Source organism: Gallinula chloropus, assembly GCF_964237585.1.
Source record: "Gallinula chloropus genome assembly, chromosome: 5".
Lineage (NCBI taxonomy): Eukaryota > Metazoa > Chordata > Aves > Gruiformes > Rallidae > Gallinula > Gallinula chloropus.
Window position 1 is genome coordinate 30,369,392 of NC_140090.1, and position 14,919 is coordinate 30,384,310.

General features: G+C 45.3%; 1 protein-coding gene across 1 annotated transcript in view; it reads left to right on the top strand.

Annotated features, from left to right (window-relative positions):
* The window catches only part of CDK15 (cyclin dependent kinase 15), a gene marked incomplete at both ends in the record, with an annotated part of 33,023 nt that extends 20,761 nt beyond the window's left edge, over window positions 1-12,262 (top strand). Inside the window, 3 exons of the mRNA XM_084264563.1 lie at window positions 4,801-4,849; window positions 7,456-7,595; window positions 12,153-12,262. Coding sequence (XP_084120689.1) covers window positions 4,801-4,849; window positions 7,456-7,595; window positions 12,153-12,262 — 299 coding nt within the window. The remainder of the gene's footprint in view (window positions 1-4,800; window positions 4,850-7,455; window positions 7,596-12,152) is intronic.
* Window positions 12,263-14,919: the final 2,657 nt, after the last annotated feature.

Consider the following 14,919-nt stretch of genomic DNA (forward strand, 5'->3'; position numbering starts at 1 on the left):
CAAACAAACTTCGGAGGCTTCCCCAAATCTGCCGGCTTGAACGCTTTTAGCTAGTCCTATTGATGTGCGCAGTGAGTGCAGGCAGCAAACAAACAAACAGGTTCCTGCCCGAGGCAAGGAACGAACACGGGCAAAACAAAGCACTGAGGTGTGAGACTATTCTCATTGAAGTTGATGGCAAAACTCCCACTGGATTCAGCAGTGTAGGCTCATCCCCAGACTGAGGTTGTTACTGGAAGGGTTCCTGGGCCAGGTGGGTTAGTAGGAATCTTTGAAAGGAAAACTGGAAACCTTTAGATGTTTTCCTGTCACTACTGAGAGCTCGAGCACATCCTGCTGCAGTCTGAAGAGGAGACACAGCGTGGGCTGTGGGCTCTGTGAGCCAGGCACGCACAGGGCAGCTGGAGGGAGAGCAGCTCCCCTGCCCCCTCCGTGGGCAACTGGCAAGGGATGGAAAGTGCAAAGGAGCATTTGTCCACCCTATGCCCCATGCGTTCTCACACAAAGAAGTTCAGAAATGGGTCTCATTGCCATTGCCTACAGTTTGCCAAAAGCCCAATCTATGCCTGATCCTAGGGGAACAGGAGGATGAATAAGCAACTCTTCCATGGCCAGCCCCACGGCTACTCATGTCCCCCGTCTTTGCAGGAGAGACACTTGGGGTAGGGAATTATCTGCAGCCATGGTCCCTGAAAGCATGGGTCTAACCCCAGCCTGGCCTTGAGAACTGGTTCCTGCGGAGCATGAAGGATTGGGAGAGGTCCTACCCCACATCTCAGGGCGCTGGCTGGCCCTCTCCCTGGCTCCTCAGGCTTAGGAGCCCTGCCCATAGCGACAAGGCTTTGCCCTGTGTTTATTCATTTGTTCTGTTCCCCTCATTTTGCCTCCCCTGAAAGAGGCAGTTGTAGCTCTGTTAACACTATTTTTGAAAGCTCTCATGCTGTGTGAGCTCAAATCCTTGCATTAATCTACTGCTGTGTTCATTTCACTGCGCTGAAAAGCAGGGAGTTTAAATCCCCTCTAAACACCACTGGTGACACCAGAAGGCCAGTGTTTTGATCCAGCCCCATTAATGGTTACAAGTTTGAATCTAGACAGCAGGGGTCAAGGGCAGGAAAGGATTAGGAATCACAGCCCATGACATTAAGCTAGTGCTTTTGCCAAACTGGGAATACTGGGGTGCCCAATGCACTGCATTGCTTTTTGTTTCTTTTTTCTGACGTTTGGGTGCCACAGAGCAGAGAACAGCACTTATTTGTTTATAACATGATGAGCTCACCGTGAGTAAGCTTCACTGCATGATGCACTGCACGGGCTGGCTAAGGAAGTCTCCTGTGGCAGGCTGTACCATCGCGCTGAGCAGACCCAGGTGGCACACCCGGCTTTTTCAGATGCAACGGTGACTTTTAAATGAAGCCTAGTTTTTCGCCTATCTGCAGGCTTTGCTGTGCTGAATGAGATTTAGAAGCTTTCCAGAGCCTGCTTCTGCTCCCGAGTACAGGTTTCCAGTCTCAGTTGCGTTTCCGAAATGCCCCCAGCAGATGGAGGCAACAAGCAGCATGCTCTGGACCGCAAACTTCAGGTGGCAGTTCTGAGACTGGAGATGAAGTCTGCACGCCGAGTGCTCCCCCCACCCCGCCTTTTTTTGCTTTTTTATCTCACTTTTTATGCTGATGCTTCATTTAACAAATGGGGTGGCTGGAAAGTGAATTCTAAAACGATGAAATTTTTTATTGTCATCATAAACTGCATGCGGCTTTGATCCTGAAGGGAAGAGCAGCGCTGTAACTAATGTGCAGTACAGGCTGGCCGGGCTGCAGGGAAACTTCCTATCTGCCTGGCACCGGGCACAGGCTGCAGCTTCCAGCCTGCCACACAGACAGACAGACAGAGCAATGCGGCTGTCCTGCAGCCACAGAGGTTTCACTAATGAGAGACATTTTCTCTGCGAGCCTGCAACCCCAGCACCTTCGTTCGGCGGCACTTGGCATCCTTTCTCTTTCTTCATCAATTAGGAAAGTTTAACTTTTGTCCTCTGGCTTGCTTGCCTCATTATCAGTTCATTAGCCACTTCCACCTGGGTTTTCATATAAGAAGGTATTTCCTCATTAGCACACACTGCCTTGCATATGGATCGAAAATAAACCCAAGGCACCTTTCAGATCTGCTCTGAAAAAGCCAATCAGCCCTACACAATCCCATCACTTTATGTTAGATACTCATTGCAAGACGATTAAATCAGCAGTTCATCCACTTTTTGGAATTATATCCAAATATTCTTTATCTCTTACCTTGAAGCAGCTGCTAATTACGTTGTTTTTCAGTTTTAGATTGGTCTTAATCTTACAGTAGGGAAAATATTTACTGCTCTGTTCTTACCCTGCTCGACACAATGGGGCCTCGGCATTCTCTAAGGGTTTGTCTATATGGGGTCAGTCAGGAGATTAATCTGAACTGATTTAAAGTGGATTAGTTAACTGCATTAAATCCTTGAGCAGAGACACACTGTTTTCTTACCCATATCTTCCATTTATAATCAAAGCTCTATATACTCAAAGTGGCAAGTCTGGCAGCCCTCACTCAAGCAGAATTCTCCAGAGAGATGTGTTTGGACAGGGACAGTGGTAGTTGGCTCACTAGCTCTTACACTACCCCTTGCAGATAATTATTAATCTCAACATTATATAGATGATAGATTTAAGTCAAGAGGCTTGCTTGAGGCAGCAAGGACTATAGTTCAGGTACTCCTCCCAGTTGCCAGTAAGCAAGCTGATATTTCTATCTGTAATGTAAAGAAAAACCCTGTTTCTTCTTTGAAGTGTTAACCCTGAAAATGCACTCCACAAGACCAGTGTGACATTGCAGTTGGGTATCACGGAAACATTTTGCCCTTCTGTTATTAACCAAACATTCATATTTTAACTTTTATGTTAAACTCATTAAAGAACACTAACATTAAAATATTGCAGTAGAGTTAAAATACAATATTTAAGCCATCTTGACATTTTTATTAAATATTAAAGGAAACTGATATATTGTCATGGAATGGTTCCATCTCACAAATCAAAATTTTCTGGCAGAAAGTTACAACATCTGAAAGTTTTTGGCCAGCTCTGTGAAGAGGTAAAAATTTCTACCTCGTACAAAAAAATCCTATGCCTTTCTAAACCATTTGTTAAATTGGTTTTCTGCTAGTCTTCCTGGAAACTTTACATCTCTCCTCAGCATGGACGATTTATTTCTACACTTTTATTACAGTCAAGGGGGCAAAATGAAGGAAAGAGGATCCAGAGAAAATGTTATTAGTGATCCAAGAGGAATGTTCTGCCAGAGTTAATCTCAGTGACGGATTTGGGAAGGGGCTATCCAAGTTACTAACATATAACTTTTACATATTGGCGATAATTCCAGTGCTCTGGCATCTAAAGAGTCATGAATCCCATCCCAGGTTATACTGCCATTTACTGCTTTAGCAATTACCTTAGTATTTGGGTGCAGGAGAACACTTCAGTTGTGAACTGTTACCCTGTGACAGACAGGTTTAACAACCTGCTTGCCTGGCTTAATGGTGAGAGATTTCTGCTGGAAAAGGTTAAGTGCTGGAAGTTCAGTCATTTGCACTTATTCAAATTGTCTCTGCATCAAGTCCGGCACTGAGTGAGCGAGATCACAGCCTGGCACTGTGGAAATGGCCACACAGGCAAAGGCAGAGGCGACTCCTGCTCTCCCTGCCCACAGCCAACAGCTTCTGTCCCTGAATGATGTGGCTGGTGCTCCCGGGGAGGAAGGGAGGGCAGATGCTCTCCGACAGGGCAGCAGAAGTCCCAGCCAAGCTCCAAGTTTACTGGCAACAGACCAGTGGTGCTTTCATCCTGGTGGTCTCACAGGAATACTTGTCCAGGCTGGGCTGGAGGAGAGATTTACACCACCTTTCCTGCTAGAGCACAGTTCATCTCTGCTGTCAGAAATGATGCTGAAAGAAATGTAGCTGGGTAGAAGTTACAGCCTTTCTGATGCAAGATGTCTCTGTTTATCAGCTCTAAGAAGAAAATCTTCCAGGCTTCAGCCATTCCTTCATATCTAAGCCTGAGAAAATTCATGCTCCATAAGAAAACATTTGAGGAATGTATCCCTCTGCATTTTCCATAATGTTTAGAAATGCATCCTTGACAAATGGCAACAACACAGCCTTCCCAAAACTGCAAACACTGCAAAGTTCCAGTCTGGTAGAGATGTTTGAATCAGTAAGTACAAAGTGTGCATCAAAATGGTTACCTTGACAAGCACAAACTTAGTGAGGGATTGACAACAAGAGCAGTGGGCAAGGAGAGAGTGGGACCAACAAGTACCTTTACTCTGTCCTCAGCCTTTCTGCCAGATCCATGCAGAAGAGCCCCGTATGCCCACAGGGCAGTACATGAAGCTCAGCAGCCCTTTGGTAAGCCAAGACAATTGCTGAGATTCAGGCCTGCAAACTGTCTTTCTGCTTCTTTCATGGGAAGGCTTTAGGGACTGGCGCCGCTTTTAAAGTCAAAGCTAAGACTTGCACTGTAGCAGAAGGAGGCCCAAGGCCTACGTTCACAGATGTATGAAAGGAGAGGGTCACAGAACTGGAGCAGCCTTATTAACATCAATGCTGGCACTCGAGTCCTGTAGCAATAATGTATATTTATAAATACTAAGATGACAGATTCTATAAGGCCCTTTGAAATTCTGAGCACACATTTTTTGTAAGGGCCCAAAGAATGGTTTTTGGCTTGATATTCATTTAATCCTGTGATTGCATATTACACTTTCTAGAACTGGTTGCTTCCAGGAGACCTCAGAGACTGGGAGTTATCTGTGACAGGTAAGCTGCCTATAACGGCAATGCCAAAACGGCCTCTGGGTTTATTTGTTTCTTTATGCAATCATTTCACTTGAAATGAGCTCTTTTGGCAAGCGGGGGAAGAGCGGGGTGGCTCTGCAGTAACAAGCAGATCTAAGGTCAGTTAAGCAACTGATTTCAAGAGATTGTAGTAGAGGCAGGCACGTAGTGGGTTTATTATTCTCAGAGGAGTAGTGATTATTCTCAGATAAGCAGTGACTCGGTGACATTACGTGCAGCTTTTTGCAGGACACAGTTTGATTCAGAAAGTCACACTTTCCCAGGCCCTCTTTGCTCAGACTGAAGACGGACTTTGCACTGTCCCAGGTTCCATTTCTAGAAACAGACTGCAGGAACATTGCTCAACAGTGGTAAGAAAGATGTGCTAGGGCAGCATTTTTACAAGACAATGTAATAATCTCGTGATTAGTTAGAAGGGGAAAATGCACATTCTTCAGTGGCAAAAAGCTGCGAGGCTGGAGCTGGGGCTAGATACCTCAGCTTGACCAGGCCCACCACCATCACCCAATCACTCCCCAATGTGCTAGGAGAATGGAGTCTTTTTCAGACATATACATGTACACACACACACACACACACACACACACAATGTGTGTGTGTACATGTATATGCACTTATACCTATCAGTGCAAGAAATTAGGGCAAAGTGCCCTAACCTAGCTCAGAGAATTATTAAAACTGAATCCCCCCCAATACTGATTTTGAGGCACACAACAGGTTCTATAGATCTGTAGGAAAAGACTAGACAGGATTTATACACCAGCTTGTGTTCATGCACAGATCAATCAAATATTCTTTGAGGACATAAGGCCAGTTTTCATCACTGCTGTTCGTTAACAGTTCAGCTCATCACTGGGATCCAGCCCTGCTTGGAGGGAAGTGTGGCTGGGTTTCCCAAACGCTGTTCTGAAAGTCTGAACAAACACACTAAAGTATTCAGCAAAGCACAGGTTGCTGAAATGGCAGCCATTGTCATGCACATCTTCAGGAACACACAAAGATCAGCATATCCCAAACCCAGGTAACACAGGGCCTGGAACAGAACAAATCCTCTCTCAGCGTGAACAAAGAAATAACTATTTCCCTTACAGCTCTGCTGTACTGCACTTCTGCTTTTTGGCCATAATCCCCTGACAGGCCCCATCACAGCCCCATACTGACTGGCTCTCCCAGTACCTCTGCAGCAGAGCTCTGGGCTGCATGTGGGCAACTCCACCTCTGTGTTACAGAGTCCTTATGCTGTGATGGCCAAACAACCGCCTTGGCATATTTGGCTCTTGGGAAGGAAAGAGCTGCTTCATACGGACTGCTCAGCCGTGACTCTCCATGGCCAATTAAGAAATCAAAGGGGAGCTCTGTGCAGAGCTTGGCCACCACCAGGAACCCAGAGCCATGGTGGGAAGCACTGATTCATGTTGCTGTCCAGTGTGGGAGTCGGTAGTAGCAGGGACCAATGGGGCAGAAGGTCTCTGGTAAGACCACAGGGGCAGCCTGTGGTGCAGCTCTAGCAAGCAGACTGTCCCATCCCTGCTCCCCAAGGCAGACGGGGCTCAAACCATTTTGCTGGAGATGAGAATTCAGCAGTTACCTACCACAGTGAGGTCAGGAGCCTTTCATAGGTTTGTTTCTCAGGATCTCTCTGGTTTTTCTCTCTCTTTTTTCTTATATATTTTATCTCCTCAAAACAAAAATGTCAGGAAGTCAAATGTCCTCTGTAGGGAGGGGGAGTGCAGGGGCAGGGGGATCCCACACCTGATGTCACTTGGGGGGAAGCACCAGTGGGGGCCAAGGGAGGAAGCACAACAGGCCATGCTCCAATGGGCCTCCTGATGTTGAAACATGATCAGAACAAACAAACAAAGTAAAAGCTGTAAAACTAAATGACTATTTTTATTTGTTTCCTTGTTGGTTTGTTTTCTCTCTTCCACTTCCTTGTCCCCAGCTGTGTGCTTCTCTAGAAAGTAACCACTTGGCATTGGTATCTGCTCGACATGGAGCATGTGTGTATTACATCTATTTTAAGCACTCATCCTGAGAACAAGCTCATCTCCATGAATCCCCAACACATTTTACAGCTAGCTGCACTACTGATACTAGAGGAAGGAAAGAGGAAGTGGTATTGTCTTTAGTGTTTTAGCTTTGACCTCTGATCTGCTCAGTGGGCCAGTCAGGTTATTTTGTGCACTTATATTGTGAATGTAAACTGGTAGCACCAAGATATTCCAGACACAACACGTAAAATATCATCTCCTATAGCAGCATTTTCCCTTTTACTAACAATTTTTTTTTGCTTTTTTTTTTTTTTTGCTAATAACAATTTCTTTTCAAAATTCCTCTGAAAACATGAGTTTGAGCTGAAAGCATGGATGCATACATTCCAATATAATCAAACTCACATGGAAAGGCAAATGCCCTGGAAAGCTATATAGCTGGGGTGGATTTATCCAGCTCCCCTGTGTCCCTCCACTATCTCTGCCTCAAGCTCTGAGAAGGGCTGGGCCGAGGTTTGGTTCCAGCTTTATTACTTGTGCTCACCTGCTATGCTATTTTTTCTTCTGTTCTCCTAGGCTGAGCAGGGTGCCAGCAGCAGAGGATTTGGCCTCTAAGATGCTTACAGCCTTCCCTCAAGGCCGGATCTCTGCACAAGATGCGCTTCTTCATGGCTACTTCAGCTGTCTGCCTCCTCAGCTCTATCAGGTTCCTGCTGGTAAGTTAGCTTGATTTCCTACCACCAAGAAAGAGCTACCTGATACACCATTTACTATGAGTTTCTCCTGTACTTTGAAAGTCTCTGCCATTCACCCAGACATCTCTCTCCTTTCTGCCTGCCCTCCCTCCCCTCTCCTGTAGGCTGCAAAGTTTACATCCCGTTGCAAATGTGACAGCTTTTTTTTATGTTTCCTTCCGCTTGACCACAGTGCTAATACTAGAAGGGGACCTGGATGGGCTGCCAGCACAGTGCATTTATAAAGCAGAGGTGTATGTGCTTGGACAGGTTGCTTCTCCTCCATCCTGTAACCCCAGGGGCCCAGAGCTTTCCCTCGGGCTGGCTCACACTGTGTATTCAGTGTAACTCACATGCTGGTCCCTCCTGATGTCCCGAATTCCCAGCTGCTCAGCATGATGTGCTAGCCCCAATTCCCTCGGACTGATCCCTTTTGATGTTCAGAGACAACAGCTGTTCCTCAAACCCTGTCGCACCAGTACTGCCTCAGCTTTACCTGCTTTATTTTCTTCTTCCCTTGCCCCCTTCTCAAGCACACAGCTGCATACACACAGATCTGCCTCTCCTGCCCTGAGCTGGCAATAAATACAGGGTCTCTCAAGCTACAGGTTCTGCTCCTCACTAAGAAGAGCTCCCCCTCCTACTGGGTACCAAGCCGGAGAGCTCCTGCATTCCCTGCTGCCTCCTGGGCACCCGCTACACTAGTTAGTTTGCTGGTGGTGGTGGGTTTTTTTAAGATAGGGGCAATTAAGAGGAAGCCTTCTTGGGCTGTGTTGTCAAGCTATTTGAAAACCTAATTTCTGGCTCCTGCGACACATCCCAAGGAGCAGTCAGCCAGTGTCTCTCCCAAACCGCTGCCCTTCAGAAGGTGCTCTGTGTGTGTGTGTGTGCATGAGTGAGAGACATCTGCATTCCTTTTCTGTTCACCCAGCCACAGAGCACAAATCTACTTTGACACTTTTAGAAAAATGAAAAGATGGAATCTCGCAGGAGCCTGCCTGTGCCGGGGGGGGAGGAGGGGAGCACACACAGCAGGAGGGAAGTTGACTTTTCTTTATACATATAGGGTTTTTTCCATGCAGAGTTTAAATTATGCCTGATAAAAGGAGTTTCGTGGATGTTTCAGTTCTTTCAAACCCTCCTGGCTTCCTCCCAATTAAATGAGGTTTGTCAAAGCCACAGGGCTCTGCTGCTGCCGGAGAGGCGGACAAGCACTTCCCGCAGTGACATCTCCAATCCCCAAGGGAGAAGATGAAAGTGTCAGTGCCAAGAGAGAGAGAGAGAGTGTGGAAAAAAACAGGTACAGAGACAGACAGTGTGAGAGAAAAGGAGTGAGGAGAAATAGAAGGAATGAGAAAACAGATTGGCATAATGTGTCAATCTCTCCGACACGCTGCCAGAGAGGGGACAGATTCATTTCACTTGGGTTTATGCACCATCCCATATTTATTATCCCCCATATTGTGGTGAGAAGTACCTTGTGGACAGGAAACTGTGTGGTGTTATCATAGCAACCAACGTGTTGGGAGCAGAATCAAAGTGCACAGGGCTGAGACAAGTACAGTATGATCATGCAAGACCATATTCATGAGTGACTCATTAAGCCTGTAAAAATTAGGCAATTCTGAATAATTCCCCATTTAGCCATCCCTCTTGCCATAATAGTGTGTGACATTTGTTCTCTTGTGTCACTTTGGCATCACACTATTTTGGAATTTAACTATATAATTTAAAAATTCTTGTTGCTAGGATAACACAGTGCATATTTTAGCTACATTCTACAGGATGCTGGCTATTAATGCCCATCCTCTGAAGGAGAAAGTTAAAACAGAAGAGTTAAAGAATGAGCTGGATATGAAAGGTGAAAGAAGGAGGGGGTTGATCCCAAGGTGTGTGAGAAATTAAGAGTGAAACAACATTTGAAAAAATAGAAGGTTCCTGTAAGAAATTATCTTCTATTTTTATGAAATAATTGTATCCATAACTGTCCTTTCCATAAGTTGCTATGGCAAGCTGGAAGCTAGAGGATGTTTATCAAAGGACAATTCCTGGGAAAAAATAATTGGAGAAATCGGTGTTTCTAAGATAATTACCCCCCCCAAATGGCATGTTTCTGATTACCGAAGGGAATGCTAATGGCTAGAGGCTGCTTGCTGCCCCTGGGGAAGGAGAGAGGGAGCACGGGGCTCTTTGCTTCCTGGTGGTCAGCCCCTGCAGAGGGGAACAGGTTGCTGTTGCTTATGCTCATCTGCATGCAACGTGCTAGGAAAAAAGTCACCCGCGTTGTAAGAGAGGAAGACTTTCTGAGAGGGGATGGTCCACAGATGGGACTCTCCTGCAGCTTCTTGCTCCTGTGCCTCTAGGGCTAGAAGGGGCTGCTAAGGCTTAGGTTGAAATCCCACTCGTTGTCTTGGTGGCCTTAATTCTACATGTGTCACCAGCACCTCTGGATGTAGCCACAGAGAAGAGGAGCAGGGGATTCTGCAGTTTCCTTCTATTGTGGCTAGTAGCCTAAGGGGTAGCAGAGATGACCTTTTGTAAAGCTGGAGCATTTGCTGTCCTTTTTCTGGCCTAAGCCAATCCTGAGACAATTATCTTTGTGCAGTGCAGCCCTGCGCTACAGCAGCTCTGATAAAACTTCAGTCTAACCCTTTGCCACCCGCTAAAGCAGAATGTTTTCTGTCCAATTAATCACTCCTGGAAGAAAGATGAGATCCTTGAATCAAGAAAGCGTGAGCTGTGCTCTCAACTCGGTGTCAGTCCTGAAGTGCAAAGGGCCTCCTGAGAAGGTATCTCACTCTGCTGTCAGACAGGTCAGGCACAGTAACAATTGCAGCTTATTATTCTTAGTTATAGATTTGGTTTATTTTCCCTCTCTTTTGCCCTTGAATGCTTTTGAGCAGGCTTGCAAGCAGGGAGGGTGAGCAGTGAGATTCATGGTTAGCACCAGTGTGATCCCAAGAAAACATACTGCAAGAGGAGCTCTGGCCAAACAACCCAGGCTCACGGGCCAGGATAGCCAGAGCTGGCACCTCAGGTCCCCTCCGCACTGATGTCTAGGCTCAGTATAGAGCTTTCTCACAGTTCTGGAGACATTCAACCCTGGCCATACCATTGCCATGGCAGTCATCAAGTCCAGTCTGTGCTGCATGAGGAGGATTGAGTCTTGTGCAGATGTGATCCTAGACTAGAGGGACTTGCTCCTTTTGGGTACGGTTGGTCTCTGTTACCTCTCCCCAGCAATGCAAAACCAGTGTGCCACGTGGTGAGGACACTATTCTGTTTCTCCTAAAACATCCTGCTGTTCAGCTTGTCAGAAGGGGCCAAACTTTGCACCAGTTGTGCTTTTGCAAGAGCACGAGCTGGGGAGCAAGCAAAACACAACCAGCGCAAAGTTTGGCCCACATGACTTGTGGAAACAAAGTCCCACAGACATGGATCAAATGCTCTGACTCGCATTGATCTCAGGCCAAAGAATCTCTATAAAGGTCTTATTGTTCAGGGAGACGAACTGCTCTTGTGGGAGGTGGGGTGGCGGGGGCTGTGCTGTTAATAGCCTTCATGGAAGCAGACGCTATTGCATCAGAGGTTAGCAGACATTTTTCTGTATTTTGTCTAATTGCAAGTTACAGCTGAGGTTTCTTTGACTTCCCCTTTCCCTTTAACACTCTTAAATGCAAATCTGAGAAGATTTAGTTGTCTTGTTTGCAGTGAAAGACATCCAGATGGGAACTCCCGTAGTCGTTTCCCATCCTCAGGTGCACTTTTGCCTTCACCCGGTTACCAGCAGAAAAGAGCAAATGGGGATGTAGTGATCAGATTTCTAAGGCACAAAAGTTAAAGCTAAGTTTGCCATTGTGACAGCAAGCAACCATGAGCCTAGGAACTCAATTAGCCTGAAAGACAACTATCTCATTATCTTTCCTAAAATGATATAAATACATAAGAATATAAAAATTTAAAATAAACTCTCTATTGACTGTCTAGATGACTGAATTTCACTGCTCAATTTCTTTAAACACCCACTTTAGTATTTATTTATTCTAAGCGTGAAGCAGCTCCGATAATTAGACTGTCAGATTTGGTAAGTTAATGAGGAGTCACTGGAGTGGAAGGTTTTGCATTTGTGAGATTGCTGAAGGAGAGAAGCTCCGTGCCTTCGCTCTATCTCTTTTTTCTTTCTCTTTTAGTTCCCCCCTCCACTGGGTGGGAAGGAGAGCGCTTGGCAGTGCGTAGATCCATTTGAATCCTTTTGATTAGTGGGTTGCATTCCTACCACTATTCTACCAGATAGTATTTTGCTGGTTGCTCCAAGAAAAAAGAAAAAAAGAAAGGAAACCGTGCATGAGATTTCTAGAGAAGGGGGCCTACATTAAAGGGATCGTTGTCCAAAAAAATCAGAAGGAACAGAGCTGTGAAAAATAGGATCCTGAATTAGTTTGTATTGTTGTGGCTAATGTCACAGGAGCATTAGGAAAGCAGCACAGTGAAGGAAAAGGACCATTGTGCAGCTTTGTCTTTAACCTGATTTTTCCACAGGACAATCAGCACTCACAGTTCCAGGAGTGAGACTGCAACCTGAAATCTGTGACGTGTTTGCTTCTTACAGAAGAGGCCATCTCTCAGAAGGTTCAAGCAAGTTTTGGTAGAGAGGAGGAATGACTGAGTAATTCTTGGGTAAGCCTGTAGTTGCCACTGTTAAAGCTGCTGCCTTAGCACATGAATTCCTTTGTGTATTCAGGGTGGGAAAACAGAACCAACCAACTCAGGGCTGGACCACATCTCAGGCTGAGGACAAAGTGGGAAATCTCACATTCAGAGAGAAGAAATCAGCAAGCCAATGACCCCAAACGCACAGTGCTCAGTGGGAAGTTTGGGTTGGTTTCATCAGATTCCCAAGCCTCAGATCAGTGCCCTTTCCACTGATGCCTCCCCACAGTCAAAATATTGCTTCATTTCCCCATTGCTTAAACTGACAAAATTGCTTTGCTCACCTTTGTCCTTGTCTGTTGAGTTCCTATGTTATAGCTCACTTGATTTCACACACAGTGGAACCTGAGCAGTGCTAAGCAAAACTGCCATAGCCCCTGACATACTTGGCTTTAATTAATTGCTATTTTAATGTGACGCACCTCAAAATGATGCTTCAGTATCAACATTTTCCATCTCCTTTTTGTTACAGAAGACCAAAAGATCACGTACAATCATTGCTATTGAAAGAAATTACTGGAAAATACCCCTTTTTATGATATCCTGCCTCTTTGTTTACTTTGTGCATTTGTTAACAGCATGTGTCCCATCAGTGTCACTGGCTGGGTCTGTGTTTGCAGGGCAGACCTGGAAATCCATCTCGAGGCCAAATTACTTTGACTGTCTTATTGTCTGCCAAGCTAAGAGGCAACCTAGCTGTGACAGCAGTGCAAACCTCAACTGCCTGTCTGCACTTTCAAATGCATGTAGATGGCCTATACCTGCTATGGGGTCAGGTCCTGGCACTCAGTGCCTGGTCTCGGTCTCTCTCCACTCCATCTGCCCTCATCATGTAGACAACAGCAGGCAGACAGGACAGCCCCAAGTCCTTTTGGGGAGGACCTGACACTGCCAGCCCTGTGACCAGATTGAGTTTTGGAGGCAGTCTGAATACATTCCCTGCTCACCTGCTCAGCTAAGTGCAGGCAGGGTGGCTGTTCCCTTTCTGTGTGATCAGAGAGGAACTAATCCTGCCAAAAAAGCTGGTTGTCAGTTCCACTAAGGCCTCCAAGACAACTCTCTTGAGGAGGGCATTCATGCTTCAGTGTTCAATGAATGTGGATTTGGCCAGTTTTAACAGATTTTGAGACTATTTCACAAATACATAATTTAAAATAGTGAAGCCATGAAAATAGTAAGAAATACTCTAAACCTCTAAACTTTTTTTTTTATGTTAACCTTACAAAACATGCTAAACAAGCTTAAATGTCAACTCAAGTTTTCTTCTGCGCTTCATTACAGGAAAGCATTCTATAAGTCATGGTGCTAATATTATTAACTATATATATTGTTTTAAAGGCATCTGGATTCTGACATGCAAGCAAGGTTATAAATGAAACAGAAATTATTTTTTTCTCATTTTAATAGGCAACCAATGGCAAGCAGGGGGTTTTGTATGCTTTCTGAAATCTAATCAGAAGTAGATAGGCATCTAAAGCACAACAGCCTCACGCTGGCACATGAGAGAATGGAATTTCCTGGGAACATAATGAAACTGGCCAGCCCTCCTTCACTGGCCAACCTGGCTTAAGTTATAAAAATAGACAAAACCAAAAATCTAAACATACCAGGCTCAATCATGAATCCATGAGCCCTGAGAGGTGCAGCCAGGGACAAAACATCATCACAGTCTCTTCCTTGTGTTTCCTTCTAGTTTTGGGATGGGAAGAGAGAGTGCCAGGCATCTATCCCAGGGTGATATACATTCCATGCCAACACTCCATCCATTTTCTACCCTATTCCACCTCTTTACCTGCTGAGAAGGAACGTATGGATCCTGGGAATCTGCTTCTGTCTGCAAGCTGCCTCTCAAAACACAGATAAATAATGCAGTGCCTCTTAAATTCATGTGCTACTGTACTAGCTAAATGTAGTTGAATCTACAGGAAAATTAGCGCTTGTTTTAATTCAACTCTTAAGAAAAGCAGCTGAAGTCATTAGCCCTGTGGAATATTTGTAGACAGGACTTATTTTTCCTTTTGAGTCCTAACAGAATTCCTTTGCAAGAGAGGGCAGATTCTCCCCTCCATTATACCAAGGACCTCTGAAATAACTCTTGATTTTAACAAAATGAAGAAAAATCTTTGGGAGCAGGAAACAAGGACAGACTTCGGTCAGGGGTGGGTGGGGTGGGTGGTTTTTAAAAAATCACCTTTCAGTAGAAGAGAAGGGAATTGCGCAGATGTCGGGCCCTTTGTTTCTCAGAAAGCAATGTCAGAAAGATTGACTTGGCAACGAAGATGTAACAGCACAGTCTGGACACCGGACTTGCAGAATAAACTCAGCCATGTGTCATTTAATAGAGAGATCCCTGGACCAGAAGATCGATGTACAAACAGGACAGATGGGGACTGACAATTGAAAGAATGTAGAGGCTGATCCAAGGCTTACAGAGACCTGTCATTCCTGGGGTTTGCCTACAATCTCCTTCAACAAAAGAGCTCCTGAGGGAAGGAGGGGATTAGTCAAAAGTTGAGAGAAGTCTCCAGGGAAGATGGTTTCTTGGATAAAGTTGTCAACAAAAGGAATTGTTTAAGACTATTTGTTATAATTTCCT